Source organism: Oncorhynchus gorbuscha, linkage group LG05, assembly GCF_021184085.1.
Source record: "Oncorhynchus gorbuscha isolate QuinsamMale2020 ecotype Even-year linkage group LG05, OgorEven_v1.0, whole genome shotgun sequence".
Lineage (NCBI taxonomy): Eukaryota > Metazoa > Chordata > Actinopteri > Salmoniformes > Salmonidae > Oncorhynchus > Oncorhynchus gorbuscha.
The window spans coordinates 71,798,332-71,815,781 of NC_060177.1; the positions used below are offsets into that span (position 1 = coordinate 71,798,332).

At 41.7% G+C, this 17,450-nt stretch overlaps 1 protein-coding gene across 1 annotated transcript in view; it reads right to left on the bottom strand.

The window, feature by feature from the left end:
• htr7c (5-hydroxytryptamine (serotonin) receptor 7c) overlaps positions 1-10,541 on the bottom strand; it is an 85,791-nt gene extending 75,250 nt beyond the window's left edge. Inside the window, exon 1 of the mRNA XM_046348693.1 lies at positions 9,696-10,541. Coding sequence (XP_046204649.1) covers positions 9,696-10,156 — 461 coding nt within the window. The 5' untranslated portion in view covers positions 10,157-10,541. The remainder of the gene's footprint in view (positions 1-9,695) is intronic.
• Positions 10,542-17,450: the final 6,909 nt, after the last annotated feature.

A 17,450-nucleotide genomic window follows, 5' to 3' on the forward strand; every position in this document is an offset into this window, starting at 1 on the left:
CATCCAGGAGGATCCCCAAATCCCCAACACTCTAAGAAGGAAGAGGGGGCATTACAGAGGCCAGCATGCAGGATATCTGACAAGACAACCTCGGTGAGTGGATGAACCACCTTGAACCCCTATTCTATTGGCGAACGTCCATTCACTGGAGAATAAACTGAACAAGCTCACTGAGACTATCCTATCAATGTGATCTGAAGAACAGTAATATTCTATGTTTCTCTGAGTCGTGGCTGAACAAAGCCATTGAAAATATCAATCTAGCTGTTTCTTTCTATACAGAATGGCAGCTGATCCATTCATAGCTAATCCATTCATTATGTGTCTGTTGGCAAGATCAGGGACAAGCATACTTCCTGTTTCCATCACAGCTGTCGTGATTTTTTTTCTCCATACGGTAAGACTTTACTCGCATAAAATAGTGGTGACAGATATACATGGTAACATTGTTAATTTATACAGGAATTATTATTAAACCTGGTTTACGGCATTCCGATCTTCCTGCTACGCCAGCTAATCTCACATCATTGATTTTATTTACTTATTTCAGCAAGTTTCGGGTTTTTCTGTATAGTTGTCTAATGTTTGTGGGGCATATTACTCTATTTTAATATTACTCCTTAATCACTATGATAAATACCAATAGTTTTTCTTGAGTGTGCATTTAACAGAGCTGAGATTTACTTAGATGTGCAAAGTGTAGCAATACAGGTGAAATCAGTCATTTACACAGACATGGTAGGGTACCAGGAAGATTGGAATGCTGTGAACCAAGACGTTGGGAGTTTAAATCCCAGGTGAAGACATGTTGAATGATAGTTACTGTATAAATAAACATGCACAATGTAATCATGTATGTCAAATATGAAAGTTGAAAACTGTGTCTGAGTGTCCCAAACCTTTCCAACAGAAAAAGAGCTTTCGACATGGATCAGTAATTCACCAATCAGTGCCTCAATGGACTCAGAAGTAGTATCAAGGGATGATGTGTAATGAAAGTTTCTTTGGGACGGTGACGTCTTTAGGAACGTCCCCGGAACAAGCCGGGAACAAGAAAAACCTTCGGAGACCATTGCAGAATGTCCTATGTATTAAACATCCTTGGATAGAGGAATGTTCTTACAATGTTACAATAAAACATCAATGAAACGTCTATAACATTAATATCTTATATTATATATACTGAGAACATGGCAACTATGTTGTGTATGTTTGGTGTGATGTTGATGGAATATTCTCCTAACCCTCAGAAAACTGGACACATGAGCATTCTTACAACATTCCAAGATTATTATAGTTTTGTGTTTTAATATTTGTTTTGTTTTTTCGATTCTCATTTGAAATTCAGTTTAGTTTCAGTTAGATTTCAGACTTGATTTACTCGTTTTATTCTAAATTAGTTTGACAAAAAATGTCTACTTCATTTTTATATTATTTAGTTTCAGTTTTAGTGTTAGAGACAGAAAGCAGCATATGCGAGGTAGGGCTAGAGGTCTTCACGGGTCGAACAGACCCGAAATTCCGAGATCCAACCCGGGACTCAAGCGGGAGCTTGTTAACTGTGTTAGCCAATTGCAGCACAATAAAAGATACAGCTTATGTACAGCTGAAACTGGTTCTGGCTGCTCATGTCAAGTGTGCCTGCTGCTGAGGAGAGAGACAGAGCGAGTGAAAGGAGACTTGGCCTAGCCTACTGTTGATTGGGAACATGTAAGCCTTTTTAATTGAAGTCAAATTAAAGTTAGAGGAGAAATAGTATAGTGAAAAGAGGCCTAGAAAAAGGTCCTCGGGGACAAGTTTTAATGGACAAAGATGAGAAGAACGTTGGCGCGGCCAAATAGACTGTGTGTCGAAGGCTAGGAGATAGTTATGTGTTGTAGGCCTATAGTTGTGTTTCTGGGGATGTCACTTCTTGCCACTTTTGGGCAGTAATACATAAATTAATGGGTCAGGTCATAGGTTAGGGTAGGTTGAAAAGCCCAGTGCTGTCAAAATTCTGTTTTTTTTATGTGTTTTGTATCATATTGTAGAACAGCTGATGAAACTAACACTGTAAAAGTTTAAAAAATGTGATCAGTGCTGGATGAGAATACAACATACACAGGACCTTCTAATCAGCAGGTTTGCATGGGCGGGAGTTTCGGCTGTCCATGGTGACATCACCACGAAGCAAATTTGGTCAATAGACCAATAAAAAAAAGAGTTCCAAACCTCTCTGCCAATAACAGCTAGTTTTCAGTTTCCCCCTCCTCACTATGACCACCCCAAGACAATCCTAGAAAGATTCTTGCCTGTGAATTTTTGTGGGGCTAAAAATTGATGGATATCGGTTTTTCATTGTATTTATTTAACTAGGCAAGTCAGTTAAGAATAATTTCTTATTTACATATGATGGCCTACACCAGCTAAACCCGGATGACGTTGAGCCAATTGTGCGCTGCCATATGGGACTCCCAATCATGGCCGGTCTGCCTACCCATGTCAGAGATGCAAACTCGGTCTCAACCTTTATTAAGTCTTTACTGAAGACTCATCTCTTCAGTGGCTCATATGATTGAGTGTTGTCTGGCCCAGGAGTGGGATGGTGAACGGAAAGTCTCTGGAGCAACGAACTGCCCTTGCTGTCTCTGCCTGGCCGGTTCCCCTCTTTCCACTGGGATTCTCTGTCTCTAACCCCATTACAGGGGCTGAGTCACTGGCTTACTGGGGCTCTCTCATGCCGTCCCTGGAAGGGGTGCGTCACCTGAGTGGGTTGATTCACTGATGTGGTCATCCTGTCTGGGTTGGCGCTCCCCCTTGGGTTGTGCCATGGCGGAGATCTTTGTGGGCCATACTCAGCCTTGTCTCAGGATGGTAAGTTGGTGGTTGAAGATATCCATCTAGTGGTGTGGGGGCTGTGCTTTGGCAAAGTGGGTGGGGTTATATCCTTCCTGTTTGGCCCTGTCCGGGGGTGTCCTCGGATGGGGCTACAGTGTCTCCTGACCCCTCCTGTCTCAGCCTCCAGTATTTATGCTGCAGTAGTTTATGTGTCGGGGGGCTAGGGTCAGGTTGTTATATCTGGAGTACTTCTCCTGTCCTATTCGGTGTCCTGTGTCAATCTAAGTGTGCGTTCTCTAATTCTCTCCTTCTCTTTCTTAGCCACCGTGCTTCTACACCTGCATTGCTTGCTGTTTGGGGTTTTAGGCTGGGTTTCTGTACAGCACTTTGAGATATCAGCTGATGTACGAAGGGCTATATAAATACATTTGATTTGATTTGACATGTAAGAAGAATCAACCTTTATCTGACAGAAATAGAGAGGAAACAACAACAAATGAAGTCATAGCACATTTGTTAGTTTAATGATAGTGACGCACTAGTCCCATAAATCCCAAACCAAGGCAACAGCAGCATTAGGTCTGAGGAGGATGTCGGATTCTCTTGGACAATTCCGGGGAGGGTCCGCTTCAGACAGACAACTCTTTATTTATTTCACATTTATTTCACCAGGTGGGCTAGTTGAGAACAAGTTCTCATTTGCAACTGCGACCTGGCCAAGATAAAGCATAGCAATTCGACACATACAACAACACGGAGTTACACATGGAATAAACAAACATACAGTCAATAATACAGTAGGAAAAAAAGATAAAAGTCTATATACAGTGAGTGCAAATCAGGTAAGATAAGGGAGTTAAGGCAATAAATAGGCCATGGTGGAGAAGTAATTACAATATAGCATGTGAACACTGGAATGGTAGATGTGCAGAAGATGAATGTGCGAGTAGAGATACTGGGGTGCAAAGGAGCAAAATAAATAAATACAGTATGGGGATGAGGTAGATAGATGGGCTGTTTACAAATGGGATATGTACAGGTGCAGTGATCTGCGAGCTGCTCTGACAGCTGGTGCATAAAGCTAGTGAGGGAGATATGAGTCTCCAGCTTCAATGATTTTTGCAGTTCGTTCCAGTCATTGGCAGCAGAGAACTGGAAGGAGAGGCGGCCAAAGTAGGAATTGGCTTTGGGGGTGATCAGTGAGATATACCTGTTGGAGCGCGTGCTACAAGTAGGTGCTGCTATGGTGATCAGTGAGCTGAGATAAGGTGGGGCTTTACCTAGCAGAGACTTGTAGATAACCCACTGGCTACAGGTTTGGCGACGAGTATGGACCGAGGGCCAACCAATGAGAGCGTACAGGTCGAAGTGGTGGGTAGTATATGGGGCTTTGGTGACAAAACGGATGGCACTGTAATAGACTGCATCCAATTTCTTGAGTAGACTGTTGGATGCTATTTTATAGATGACATCGCCGAAGTCGAGGATCGGTAGGCTGGTCAGTTTTACGAGGGTATGTTTGGCAGCATGAGTGAAGGATGGTTTGTTGCGAAATAGGAAGCCAATTCTAGATTTAATTTTGGATTGGAGATGCTTCCTGTGAGTCTGGAACGTGAGTTTACATTCTAACCAGACACCTAGGTATTTGTAGTTGTCCACATATTCAAAGCCGTCCAGAGTAGTGATGCTGGACGGGCGGGCCAGTGCGGGCAGTGATCTATCGCATGCATTTAGTTTTACTTGCATTTAAGAGCAATTGGAGGCCACGGAAGGAGGGTTGTATGGCATTGAAGTTCGTCTGGAGGTTAATTAACACAGTGTCCAAAGAGGGGCCACAAGTATACAGAATGGTGTCGTCTGCGTAGAGGTGGATCAGAGACACACCAGCAGCAAGAGCGACATCATTGATGTATACAGAGAAGAGAGTCGGCCTGAGAATTAAACCCTTTGGCACCCCCATAGAGACTGCCAAAGGTCCGGACAACAGGCCCTCCGATTTGACACACTGAACTCTATCAGAGAAGTAGTTGGTGAACCAGGCAAGGCAATCATTTGAGAAACCAAGGCTGTCGAGTCTGCCAATAAGAATGTGGTGATTGACAGTCGAAAGCCTTGGCCAGGTCTATGAATATGGCTGCACAGTAATGTCTCTTATCGATGGCGGTTATGATATAATTTAGGACCTTGAGCGTGGCTGAGGTGCACCCATGACCAGCTCTCAATCCAGATTGCATAGTGGAGAAGGTACGGTGGGATTCGAAATGGTCGGTAATCTGTTTGTTAACTTGGCTTTCGAAGACCTTAGGAAGACAGGGTAGGATAGCCGCACTGTATCTGCAAGCTGTTGGTTAGAGAGCACGTGTCAAGACCAGAGTAGGCACATTTGCTAAATAGCGCAAAATTCTAAACCATCAGTAGAGTTGAACATGCTATGGAAACCCATTTAACTAGTTGTTGTTTTTTCGGTACATGGGAATTTAACCGCAAAAGTTTATGTGCACTACGTCATCACACACAGCATTTTATCCACAAGCCAATTTGATGGAAACACCTCTGGTGGGAAAATGCACATATTGTTTTTAGCAGATTTTAGAATATTGGCATGAAAATCTGTTGGCAACTGGATGGATAACCTAGCTATTCTCATTAAATAATCATGGTTTATAAATGTATACTTAATGTTTAACATGTTGATCCAGTCTAACTGAAAAAAACTGTACAGTTTATTTGTAAAGTTCAAATAGAGTCTTGCACAGTCTTATCTGTATATCGTCTTACACTTCATGATACATCTTCAATGTCAAATATCGCAATATTCGATTTAATCATAAAAATCAGCCCAACCCCAGACTAATGTCACCTAATAGCCGATACATTAGATACTTCCTTCCTTGTTTTAGGGTGAGTATTGATAAAGTGGGACACTTTATGAAAATGTGCTTTCTGGAACACCTTACAGAATCATCCCATTGTCTCAACCCCCAACATGATACCATTCCAAATAGCTTAAAAACTCTACTAGACTATACAATATAAAATAAAATATTGAAAAATGGATGGATGACTCTTCTTCAAACATATTGTCCTGAGACCACATTTATTGTCAATACTGGCAAATTGGGACACCTTGATTGGCAAAGTGGGACACTTCATTCTTTATTGTAAAGAAGGATGAGTTAGAGATTTCAATATTTTAATGATAAATTATTAATACGCATTCTTTAGATATTTTTGTGGAACATTAAGAATGATAATTTATTGTTATTATTATTATTACATTATTATCAGAATTATCATACTTGATTATAATTATATGAAGTAGCCTATATGTAATTGTAAATCCTATAAATAACATAAACTTCATCTAGGCCACATATGTCAGAGTCAAGGCCCGCGGGCCACATCCGGCCCGCGAGAAGGTTTTTTACGGCCCCTGGGATGATCTTGATTTGTTATTAGAACCGGCCCGCAGACCGCAGCAAGCCGGCAGCCCGCAGATCTTTTACACGCACCAATACTACATTTCCCACAATGCAACGGTGACGCACCGAGCAGTAGGCTGCTTCATTTCAATATTTATTGGCACAGCAGTTGTCAGCATCACAGTAAAATTAACTTTCAGATACCCATCAAAAATGGCAAAACGGAAGGTGGACACTGAGAACCGGGGGTTTCAAACAAGGTGGGAGTCGGAGTATTTGTTCACGGAGGTAGCTGGAAAACCTGTGTGTCTTCTGTGTGGAGAAAGTGTGGCGGTACTGAAAGAGTATAATCTGAGACGACATTATGAAACGAAACACGCGGACAAAAACAAGAATATGGACATGGAACAAAGGCTACAAAAGGCAGAGGAATTAAAACGAGGCCTCAAATCTCGACAGGCTCTGTTCAAAAAAGCCAAATCACAAGGCCAGGCTGCTGTCAAGGCCAGTTTTATTTTGGCAGAAGAGATCGCTAAATCAGCCCGGCCATTTACGGAGGGGATTTCATCAAAAACTGCATGATTAAAGTTTGTGACGAAGTTTGCCCAGAAAAAAGGCAACTCTTTTTAAATGTGAGTCTGAGCAGAAACACCATTGCCGAGAGAGTAGACCAGTTGTCCATCAATCTAAAAGAGCAGCTTGTGAAAAAGGGAAAAGATTTCATTGCATATTCCTTGGCTGTGGATGAGAGCACCGACATTTCTGACATTGCCCAGTTGTCAATTTTCATCCGCGGAGTGGACTCCAGCCTAAGCGTGACAGAGGAGTTTTTGGCTTTACGTCCTATGCATGGCACAACTACGGGGCATGATTTGTATGAAGAGGTGTCAAGATGTGTAAATGAGATGGAGCTGCCTTGGGAAAAACTCGTGGGTTTGACAACCGACGGAGCACCTGCGATGTGTGGACACAGGAGCGGACTGGGGGCGAAGATACGGGAAAAGATGCAAGAGGAAAACGCGACAGGTGAGCTGACAGCTTATCATTGTATCATACACCAGGAAGCGTTGTGCGGTAAAGCCTTGAAAATGGAGCATGTAATGAGCATCATCACGCGCACAGTTAACTTTATCAGAGCCAAAGGTTTGAATCACCGCCAGTTCAAGGCATTTCTGACGGAGTTAGAAACGGAGCATGGTGATTTGCCTTATCACACAGAGGTGCGATGGCTAAGCCAGGGAAAGGTGCTTCAAAGATGTTTCGAGCTTCGTGAGGAGATTTGTCTGTTCTTGGACAGCAAAGGGAAAGACACAACACAACTCCGAGACGAAATGTTTCTGTGTGAAATGGCTTTTCTGTGTGACATTACGAGTCATCTGAATGCAATGAACTTGCAGCTGCAGGGTCGGGATCGTGTCATCTCTGATATGTACAGTACAGTGAAGGCATTTAAAACCAAACTGACTCTGTGGGAGACGCAGATGCGGAAAGAAAATTTGAGCCACTTTCCCAGCTGCCAGACCATGAAAGAGAAGCTCTCTACCAGTGCGTTCCCGAGCGCACAGTTGGCTGATAAAATAGGTATGCTTGCCGCTGACTTTCGACGCCGATTTGATGACTTTGAAGCACAAAAAGCAGGTTGGAACTGCTCGGTAACCCATTTGCTGTTGACGTGGAAAGCTCACCACCAAACCTCCAAATGGAGTTGATTGACCTCCAATGCAATGATGCACTGAGGGCAAAATATGCGGCAGTGGGTGCTGCGGAGTTCGCCCGTTTCCTCCCCGACACAATGCCCCAGCTGCGCATCCAGGCTGCTCAAACGTTGTCTATGTTTGGCAGCACATACCTGTGTGAACAACTGTTTTCTTTGATGAACTTGAACAAAACATCACACAGAAGTCGACTTACTGCTGAACACCTCCACTCAATTCTGAGGATTTCCTCAGCTCAGAGCCTTACCCCGAACATTGATGAACTTGTGGAAAAGATGGGACACCACCAAGTATCACCCTCAACCTCAAACAAGTGAACATTACTGTGCAATCACATATTTAGAGTTTTTACTCAGTTCAAGTTTAAAAGTTATAGTTTAATATTTGTTTTCACTGCATGTTACTTCTCCTTAAACAAAGTGTTGTTTTTGATTAATAGATTTTTGCACTTTATTTTATTGTATTTCAATCCAATTATATTTTAAAAATATTTCAGTTGAGTGGATGATAGAAAATTGCTATTATTGTTTTTTTCTTTGAAGTAAATTTAGCCCACTTTTGCTAAAATATAAAATATAGGCTACTGATGGTGCCTTGAATACCGGTTTCTTTCATTTAATGTTCATGTTATGGGGATTTTTATATAAAGGAAATTTGTCTTTTGTGTCTGTTGAAAATTAAAGATTACTGACAGAGCCATAAGAAAATATTGCTTTATTTATCTGATCATATTGGAATATATTTGTTAGGTTTTCAGTAGGTTCAATTAGGTTCACTAGACTATATGCGTCATTTAAAAAAATTTCAATGAACATTCGAACAGTCCGGCCCTCGGCTTGTAGCTAAATTTTTTATTTGGCCCTCCGTCCATTTGACTTTGACACCCCTGATCTAGGCCTATCAGCTCAACATTCTCAACAGTATACTCTAGTGGAAATGTTGTAGAATGAAACCAGAAAGATCTCGCCCCTCAACAATTTCAATTCGTTTTATTGTCACCATACAGCAAAATAAATGTTTTTTTTTGTCATCATATGGTTATGAATATGGCTAGCTAGGACTTTAATGTTGTTGAGGTAATATCGTTCTAAGTCAAATGCAGCTATGCTAGCTGATAACAGATTTGAGGAAAATTAAATCCAACATTTCATCTGATTTAGAACATTTAGAGGATTTCTGTTAAGAAAGCATGTATTTCATAATCCCCAAAAATATTTTATTGCATTAAAATGGCCTAGAGGAGTGTCCCAGTTTGACAGTAGTTAAATTGGCATACTGGGACACTGCCAAAATGTCTATATTCTAAAAAGATGAGAGAAGTAAATCAAATGAAATAGTATTGGTCACATACACGTGGTTAGCAGATGTTATTGCTAGTGTAGCGAAATGCTTGTGAGTAAAAAGCACATCCCATTACAAATGATGTTTTACTGAGACACTGAATATCCTTTCCTAGGTCTAGATAACCATAACATTTTAACACCCTATGTAATTTTACTTACCATTATGTCTCTAGTCAAGAGACACGTGTCATTCCATGGGATGCCAAGCCCACAACGATGACGCCACTCCCATTGAACCCATTAGTTATCCTGACATACTTCCTCACTAACACACAGGCATTGATTGTTGGTTATGTTATTGTACACATTTAAAGATATCCATTACAAAGCTTGAGTGTTTCACTTTACCATTATTCACCCTACATTTTATTCCACTGTTAAGAGTTTAACTAACTCACCTGTCAACGCTGATCACGCACAGGGTCATGATGGAGGCTGTGCAGCACATTACATCCATACCAATGAAGATGTTGCAAAACACCTCCCCAAAAAGCCACTTGCCTCCAGTTAGGTCGGTCACTATAACAAACGGCATTACAACTATTGCCACGGAGAGATCTGCCACGGCCAGAGACACAAGAAGATAGTTTGATGGTTGTCTTAGTTTTTTCACCACGCAAACCGCTATGACAACCAATGTGTTTCCCATCACAGTGACCGCTGTGATGATAGCCAACATCACTCCGATAATTATCTTCTCTCCACTGCCGAAATCAAGTAGTGTCTCCCCGCACGTATCGTTCCACATGACTGTAGGATCAGCGGTGACGTTGTAGACAAGCTCCAGAGTGCCATTGATAACTTCGGAAACATCCTCTCTCTTATTGAAAGTGTGATCGACGTCCGAAGTATTGAACATTACGACAACGTAATCCCGGCGGTGATCCAAGGGACACCTCGCCAGTGTAGGCTACTCCAGTTAAGCGCATACTTGATTAGTTTGTCTCTGGTCTTGGATCCAGTAGCTATTTTCTTATATAAAAAGACAGCCAGTACTGAGAAACATAAGCCCGCTCATCAAAGCCATGCACAGTCAGAGCTTTCACCTGCCCAAAATAGTGATTCGCACCTCTCCAAAAATAAGAGGCGAAAAACAATAATGCATTCTATGGACAGCACCGCGTTTTCTTCAGAGAAAAATCCCTAAAACGTCAAAAATCACTTGAAATGTTAAGCAATTCTTAAAAAGTTGTTTGCACGACGCGCTTGTTTCCCTGTGTGGTTTGTTTCGTTTCGCTGACAGATGTGAATTTCCTCACGAGTGGTTTAGCTCCGTCTGCGAACGCTCACACCAGAAAATGAGTTCACAAACACAGGCTACGACGCAAGTTAATTGAATAGTATCAAAAAGGTGATTTCTCGTGTACTAAAAGCTATACGGCGATTATGAGGGGATGGTGGGTGGTCAGGAGGGACAACAGGATTTAAACAATGAAGAAAACGAATCATTCTTCACATATTTACATAATCGGAAACCTAAATTGAGGACAGACAGTATAGTATACTGGTTCAAATTGAGGACATTGCTGTATTAGCCTAATACTATCCTCAATTTAGATTCATGGGCTATAAATGCCAAAAAATTCTGTTATTTGTAATCACATTTTCTTTGAGATGTTTTGGACATACTGTTTTACTTGGTATAGTAAATAAAGGGTAATCATTGGTGGGGCCTGAACCAGTGGTCCATGGAGAAATAAAGCAAGTGCATTACTGCCTGTGCCGTAAACACCAGACCTCTTGGCAGAGTCTGGTCATAGTATGATTGATTACATGAACGCTACAAAAACAAATATGTATAATACTTTTTTGTTGTGTTGGTTTTGAAGTGTCAAGTACAGGGTTAACTGTACTTAATGATAAACACAACAAATAGTTGACATCTTGCTTCCTATTCAATACATGGGAAAGCACCTGATTTTCCCATGCATATGCTCTGTGGACTGTGACCTTGTAGATCAGATAGGAAACAGTCCTTCTGGTGTCTTCCATGCCACCTCTGGGCCTGGCAGAGGGCAACTGTCTATAAATAAACGGAGGAGGAACATTCGGTCAAAACCACTGGAGTTGAAAACACGTTATTTTCAACATTGGAAAAATGCTGGGGGAGACAGACAGCATGGATAGGACATAAGGGATAGAGAGCTTCCATGGCTGCTCACAACATCATCCAGGGAACAGCTGTGGTATGTTAACCACTCTGGGCCTTGGGAAGGCCAGCTCCTTCCCACATAGCACCACAGCCTGGGGTGTCTGTCTCTCCCCCGGATGTGATCACCAGCGCAGCCTAGGGCTTCGCTTGTCATTACCCACTGCTGGGTCTGATGGGCACGCCGGTAATAATGATTGTCGCATTAGATTACCGCCAGTGTCCAGTGACGCCAGTGCTTGGCCAGCCCTACTGTCATTGAAATTGCTCCACTTACAACAAGGCACATTATCACTGGAATGGATGCCAAGGAGACAGTGGTACACATTGTTACACAGGAAAACCCGGAGGACCCAAGTGCAGAGAGCTTATGCAAAACAACCTGTCAGCATCCAGTCCGCACCTCAATCAGCCTCATGTAATGGAGAAGAGGGTAGAAGCAGAGGTGATTAATTGGGATAACAGCTGCTCTGGCAGACTGGAGGAACACTTCTGCTGTGCAAGAGCGAAAGTTTATGCAGTGAGTGACAATTGAAACTAGCTGTAGATAGTAGCTGTTGATTGGGGTCACTTCCAGTCACTTCGGCTTTGTGAGATAGTCAGACTGCAAAACGAGTTCAAGAAAATCTTGATAACTAACCCTGTATGAGATTTACAAGTGTAGCACATCCTCTCCCCTCTTTGTGGGCAACCAGTCAGCCCAGCAATCTCTGTGCTCTCTGTGGCTCCAGGGAAGGAATCAATTCCCTAAAACTCTGCCTGTGATAGTAGAGTAGAGAGAATTATTTTGTCATCTGATGTGACTAAATTGGGAAAAATGGGTATAGGAGTCAATCTGCCCAAGTCCAAACTGCTGCGACTGACAGTGTATAAATAGTTATAATTGTCCTGGTCAATCAAACACAGAGCTCCATTCTCTGCTGTCTTCTCTTTTAACAGCAGATATACTACAAATACAAAACATGTGGACACCTCTTCAAATTAGTGGATTCAGCTATTTAAGCCACACCCATTGCTGACAGGTGTATAAAATCAAGCACAAAGCCATGCAATCTGCACAGTCAAACATTGGCAGTAGAATGGCCTTACTGAAGCGCTCAGTGACTTTCAACGTGGCCTAGTCATAAGATGCCACTTTTCCAACAAGTCAGTTCGTCAGATTTCTGCCATGCTAGAGCTGCCCCGGTTAAATGTTAAGTGCTCTTATTTTGACTTGGAAATGTCTAGGAGCAACAACGGCTCAGTCACGAAGTGGTAGGCCACACAAGCTCACAGAACGGGACAACCGAGTACTGAAGCACGTAGCGCGTAAAAATAATCTGTCCTCAGTTGCAACACTCACTACTGAGTTCCAAACTGCCTCTGGAAGCAATGTCAGCACAAGAACTGTTCGTCGGGAGCTTTATGAAATGAGTTTCCATGGCCAAGCAGCCACACACAAGCCTAATATCACCATGCACAATGCCAAGTGTCTGCTGGAGTGGTGTAAAGCTAGCCGCCATTGGACTATTGGACGCTGGAGCAGTGAAAAAGAGCTCCCTGGAGTGATGAATCACGCTTCATTCTCTGGCAGTCCGATGGACGAATCTGGGTTAGGCAGATGCTAGGAGAATGCTACATGCCCCAATGCATAGTGCCAACTGTAAAGTTTGGTGGAGGAGGTATAATGGTCTAGGGCTGTTTTTAATGGTTCGGGTTAGGCCCCTTAGTTCCAGAGAAGGGAAATCTTAATGCTACAGCATACAATGACATTCTAGATGATTCTGTGCTTCCAACTTTGTGGTGTAGGGGGTGGGTCCCAAAGACCCTCCTCATTATTGATTAAGGGGACCTTAAGATTCATATGTTTTGCTGCAGGCTTTATAATAAGATACTGTTGCTATGCTTCTAAAAACTATGCCACTATACGTTGCATAAGCTATCTATATTAGTCTTTGTGGTTAAGCCCTAGCTGTTGCGAAAGTGTGCTTGTAGGCTCGGTCTGAGTCAGACCGAAAATAGATAGAGAAGTAACCACTGTCTGGTTTTGGCATTTTGATCAGCTGCGCCCTTAGGTGGGGTGCAGAACCTACTCGGAAACATGCGTGCTATGTTCCCGTTGTCAACTTCTGTCTGCAATTGCATTAATAAATGAATGATTGATTTACTTAAAGATATTGTCTGACTGCCGATTTCACCAATAAGACAATGATTGACAAGGGACAAGGAACCTACCCCGACAGTGGCAACAGTTTGGAGAAAGTCCTTTCCTGTTTCAGCATGATAGTGCCCTCATACACAAAGCTAGGTCCATACAGAAAGGGTTTGTTGAGATCGGTGTGGAAGAACTTGACAGGCCTGCACAGAGCACTGACCTCAACCCCATCTAACACCTTTGAGATTAATTGGAACGCAAGCCAGGCCTAATCACCCAACCTCACTAATGCTTTTGTGGCTGAATGGAAGCAAGTCCACACTGCAATATTCCAACTAGAGATCGACTGATTCATCGGAATGGCCGATTAATCAGGGCCGATTTCAAGTTTTCATAACAATCTGTAATCGGCATTTTTGGACACCGATCATGGCCGATTGCACTGCACTCCATGAGGAGACTGCGTGGCAAGCTGACTACCTGTTATGAGAGTGCAGCAAGGAGCCAAGGTAAGGTGCTAGCTAGCAGTAAACGTATCTTGTAAAAAACAATCAATCTTAACATAATCACTAGTTAACTACACATGGTTGATGATATTACTAGTTTATCTAGCTTGTCGTACGTTGCATATAATTGATGCGGTGCCTGTTAATTTATCATTGAATCACAGCCTACTTCGCCAAACGGGTGATTTAACAAGCGCATTCGCGAAAAAGCACTGTCGTTGCACCAATGTGTACCTAACCATAAACATCAACGCCTTTCTTAAAATCAATATACAAGTATATATTTTTAAACCTGCATATTTAGTTAATATTGCCTGCTAACATTAATTTCTTTTAACTAGGGAAATTGTGTCACTTATCTTGCGTTCTGTGCAAGCAGAGTCAGGGTATATGCAGCAGTTTGGGCCGCCTGGCTCATTGCAAACTAATTTGCCAGAATTTTACGTAATTATGACATAACATTGAAAGTTGTGCAATGTAACAGCAATATTTAGACTTATGAATGCCACCCGTTAGATGAAATACGGAACGGTTCTGTATTTCACTGAAATAATAAACGTTTTGTTTTCGAAATGATAGTTTCCGGATTTGACCATATAAATTACATAAGGCTCGTATTTCTGTGTATTATTATATTATAATTAAGTCTACGATTTGATAGAGCAGTCTGACTGAGCAGTGGTTGGCAGCAGAAGGCTCGTAAGCATTCCTTCAAACAGCACTTTACTGCATTTGCCAGCAGCTCTTTGCAATGCTTCAAGCATTGCGCTGTTTATGACTTCAAGTCTATCAACTCCCGAGATTAGACTGGCAATACTAAAGTACTTATTAGAACATCCAATAGTCAAAGGCATATGAAATACAAATGGTATAGAGAGAAATAGTCCAATAATAACTACAACCTAAAACTTCTTACCTGGCAATATTGAAGGCTCATGTTAAAAGGAGCCACCAGCTTTCATATGTTCTCATGTTCTGAGCATGGAACATAAGCGTTAGCTTTTTTACATGGCACATATTGCACTTTTACTTTCTTCTCCAACACTTTGTTTTTGCATTATTTAAATCAAATTGAACATGTTTCATTATTTGAGACTAAATTGATTTTATTGATGTATTATATTAAGTTAAAATAAAAGTGTTCATTGTTCATTCAGTATTGTTGTAATTGTCATTATTACAAATATATATATAAATATCGGAAGATTAATCGGTATCTGCCTTTTTTTGGTCCTCCAATAATCGGTATCGGCGCTGAAAAATCATAATCAGTCGACCTCTAGTTCCAACATCTAGTGGAAAGCCTTTCCAGAAGAGTGGAGGCTGTTATAGCAGAGAAGGGGGACCAACTCCATATAATTGCCCATGATTTTCAAATGAGATGATCTACTAGCAGGTGTCCACATACAGTTGAAGTCGGAAGTTTACATACACCTTAGCCAAATATATTTAAATATATTTAAACTCAGTTAAACTCACAATTCCTGACATTTAATCCTCGTAAAAATTCTGTCTTAGGTCATTTAGGATCCCCTCTTTATTTTAAGAATGTGAAATGTCAGAATAATAGTAGAGAGAATTATTTATTTCAGGTTTTATTTCTTTCATCACATACCCAGTGGATAAGAAGTTCACATAAATAGAAAACGTGTGGTCATGATGACTTGCAACTCGACTTTGACTTTAACACCAATGACTTGTGACTTAACTTGGACTTGAGCCTTTTGACTCAAACTGACTTGATACCCTCCCCAATTCCAAATATATAAAACTTATCCTATTAAAAAAAGTGTGTAGCGCATCAACTCTTAATTTAATGGATTACAGATTGAATCGGACAGCAACCAATCAAATTCTTCCAGCTGAGAAAAAGTTTCATGTGGCAGTGCAGAGGAACATTGGGCGAGTGAATTTAGATGGAGCCCTTGGAAAGATGATACCCCAAATTATTATTTTTCGGATATAAAGACTACTCTGTATCAACAAAAAACGGATTGCAACCGGAGGCGCAACAACTTCCAAATTTGTTCAACATTTGAAGCTGCACAAAGAATGGTAAGTCCTGGCTAATATAGCCAACAGCTATATCATTCATAACTTTGCCAGTATAGCATGTTGCTAATGTAACGTTAAATCAATGAGCCTTCACACAGTCAGTCAGTGCGGAAATGTGATCACTGCACCCAAGATTGAGCTACAACTGGTTCGGCAGTTGGTAGCCTAAATCCTGCCTGATGTTACTGCTGTTCCTAAAGCCATAAACATATGGTAGCCTACTGTAACCACACACACAGTGTGTGTGTAGGTTGGGCGATTTGTGTACAAGCCTACATCGCCCGATTGCGTCCCATCTGAATGGGGGTTCTTTCTTATGGCTACACATGTATTAACATGGAAATATAAAGTCTACTTAGAAAGTAATAAATATATTTTTTTAAGCATTCATGATTTGCATAAATGTAATATACAAACTATTACTCTTGTTAAAAATATGAAATGGTATTAGAGATACTGGGGTGCAAAGGAGCAAGATTAATTAATTAATACAGTACGGGTATGAGGTAGTTCGATGGGCTATTTACAGATGGGCTATTTACAGATGGGCTATGTACAGGTGCAGTGATCTGTGAGCTGCTCTGACAGCTGGAGCTTAAAGCTTGTGAGGGAGATATCAGTCTCTATCAGTCTCCAGCAGTTCATTCCAGTCATTGGCAGCAGAGAACTGGAAGGAGAGGTGGCCAAAGGAAGAATTGGCTTTGAGGGTGACCAGTGAGATATACCTGCTGGAGTGCCCGCTACGAGTGGGTGCTCCTATGGTGACCAGTGAGCTGAGATAAGGCAGGGCTTTACCTAGCAGAGACTTGTAGATGACATGGAGCCAGTGGGTTTGGTGATGAGTATGAAGCGAAGGCCAGCCAACGAGAGCGTACAGGTCAAAGTGGTGGGTAACTTTGGTGACAGAACAGATGGCACTGTGATAGACTTCATCCAATTTGTTGAGTAGAGTGTTGAAGGCTATTTTGTAAATGACATCGCCGAAGTCGAGGATCGGTAGGATGGTCAGTTTTACAAGGGTATGTTTGGTAGCATGAGTGAAGGATGCTTTGTTGTGAAATAGGAAGCCGATTCTAGAATTAATTTTGGATTGGAGATGCTTAATGTGAGTCTCGAAGGAGAGTTTACAGTCTAATCAGACACCTAGGTATTTGTAGTTGTCCACATATTTTAAGTCAGAACCATCCAGAGTAGTTATGCTCGACGGGCGAGCGGGTGTGGGCAGCGATTGGTTGAAGAGCATGCATTTCGTTTTACTTGCATTTAAGAGCAGTTGGAGGCCACGGAAGGAGAGTTGTATTGCATTGAA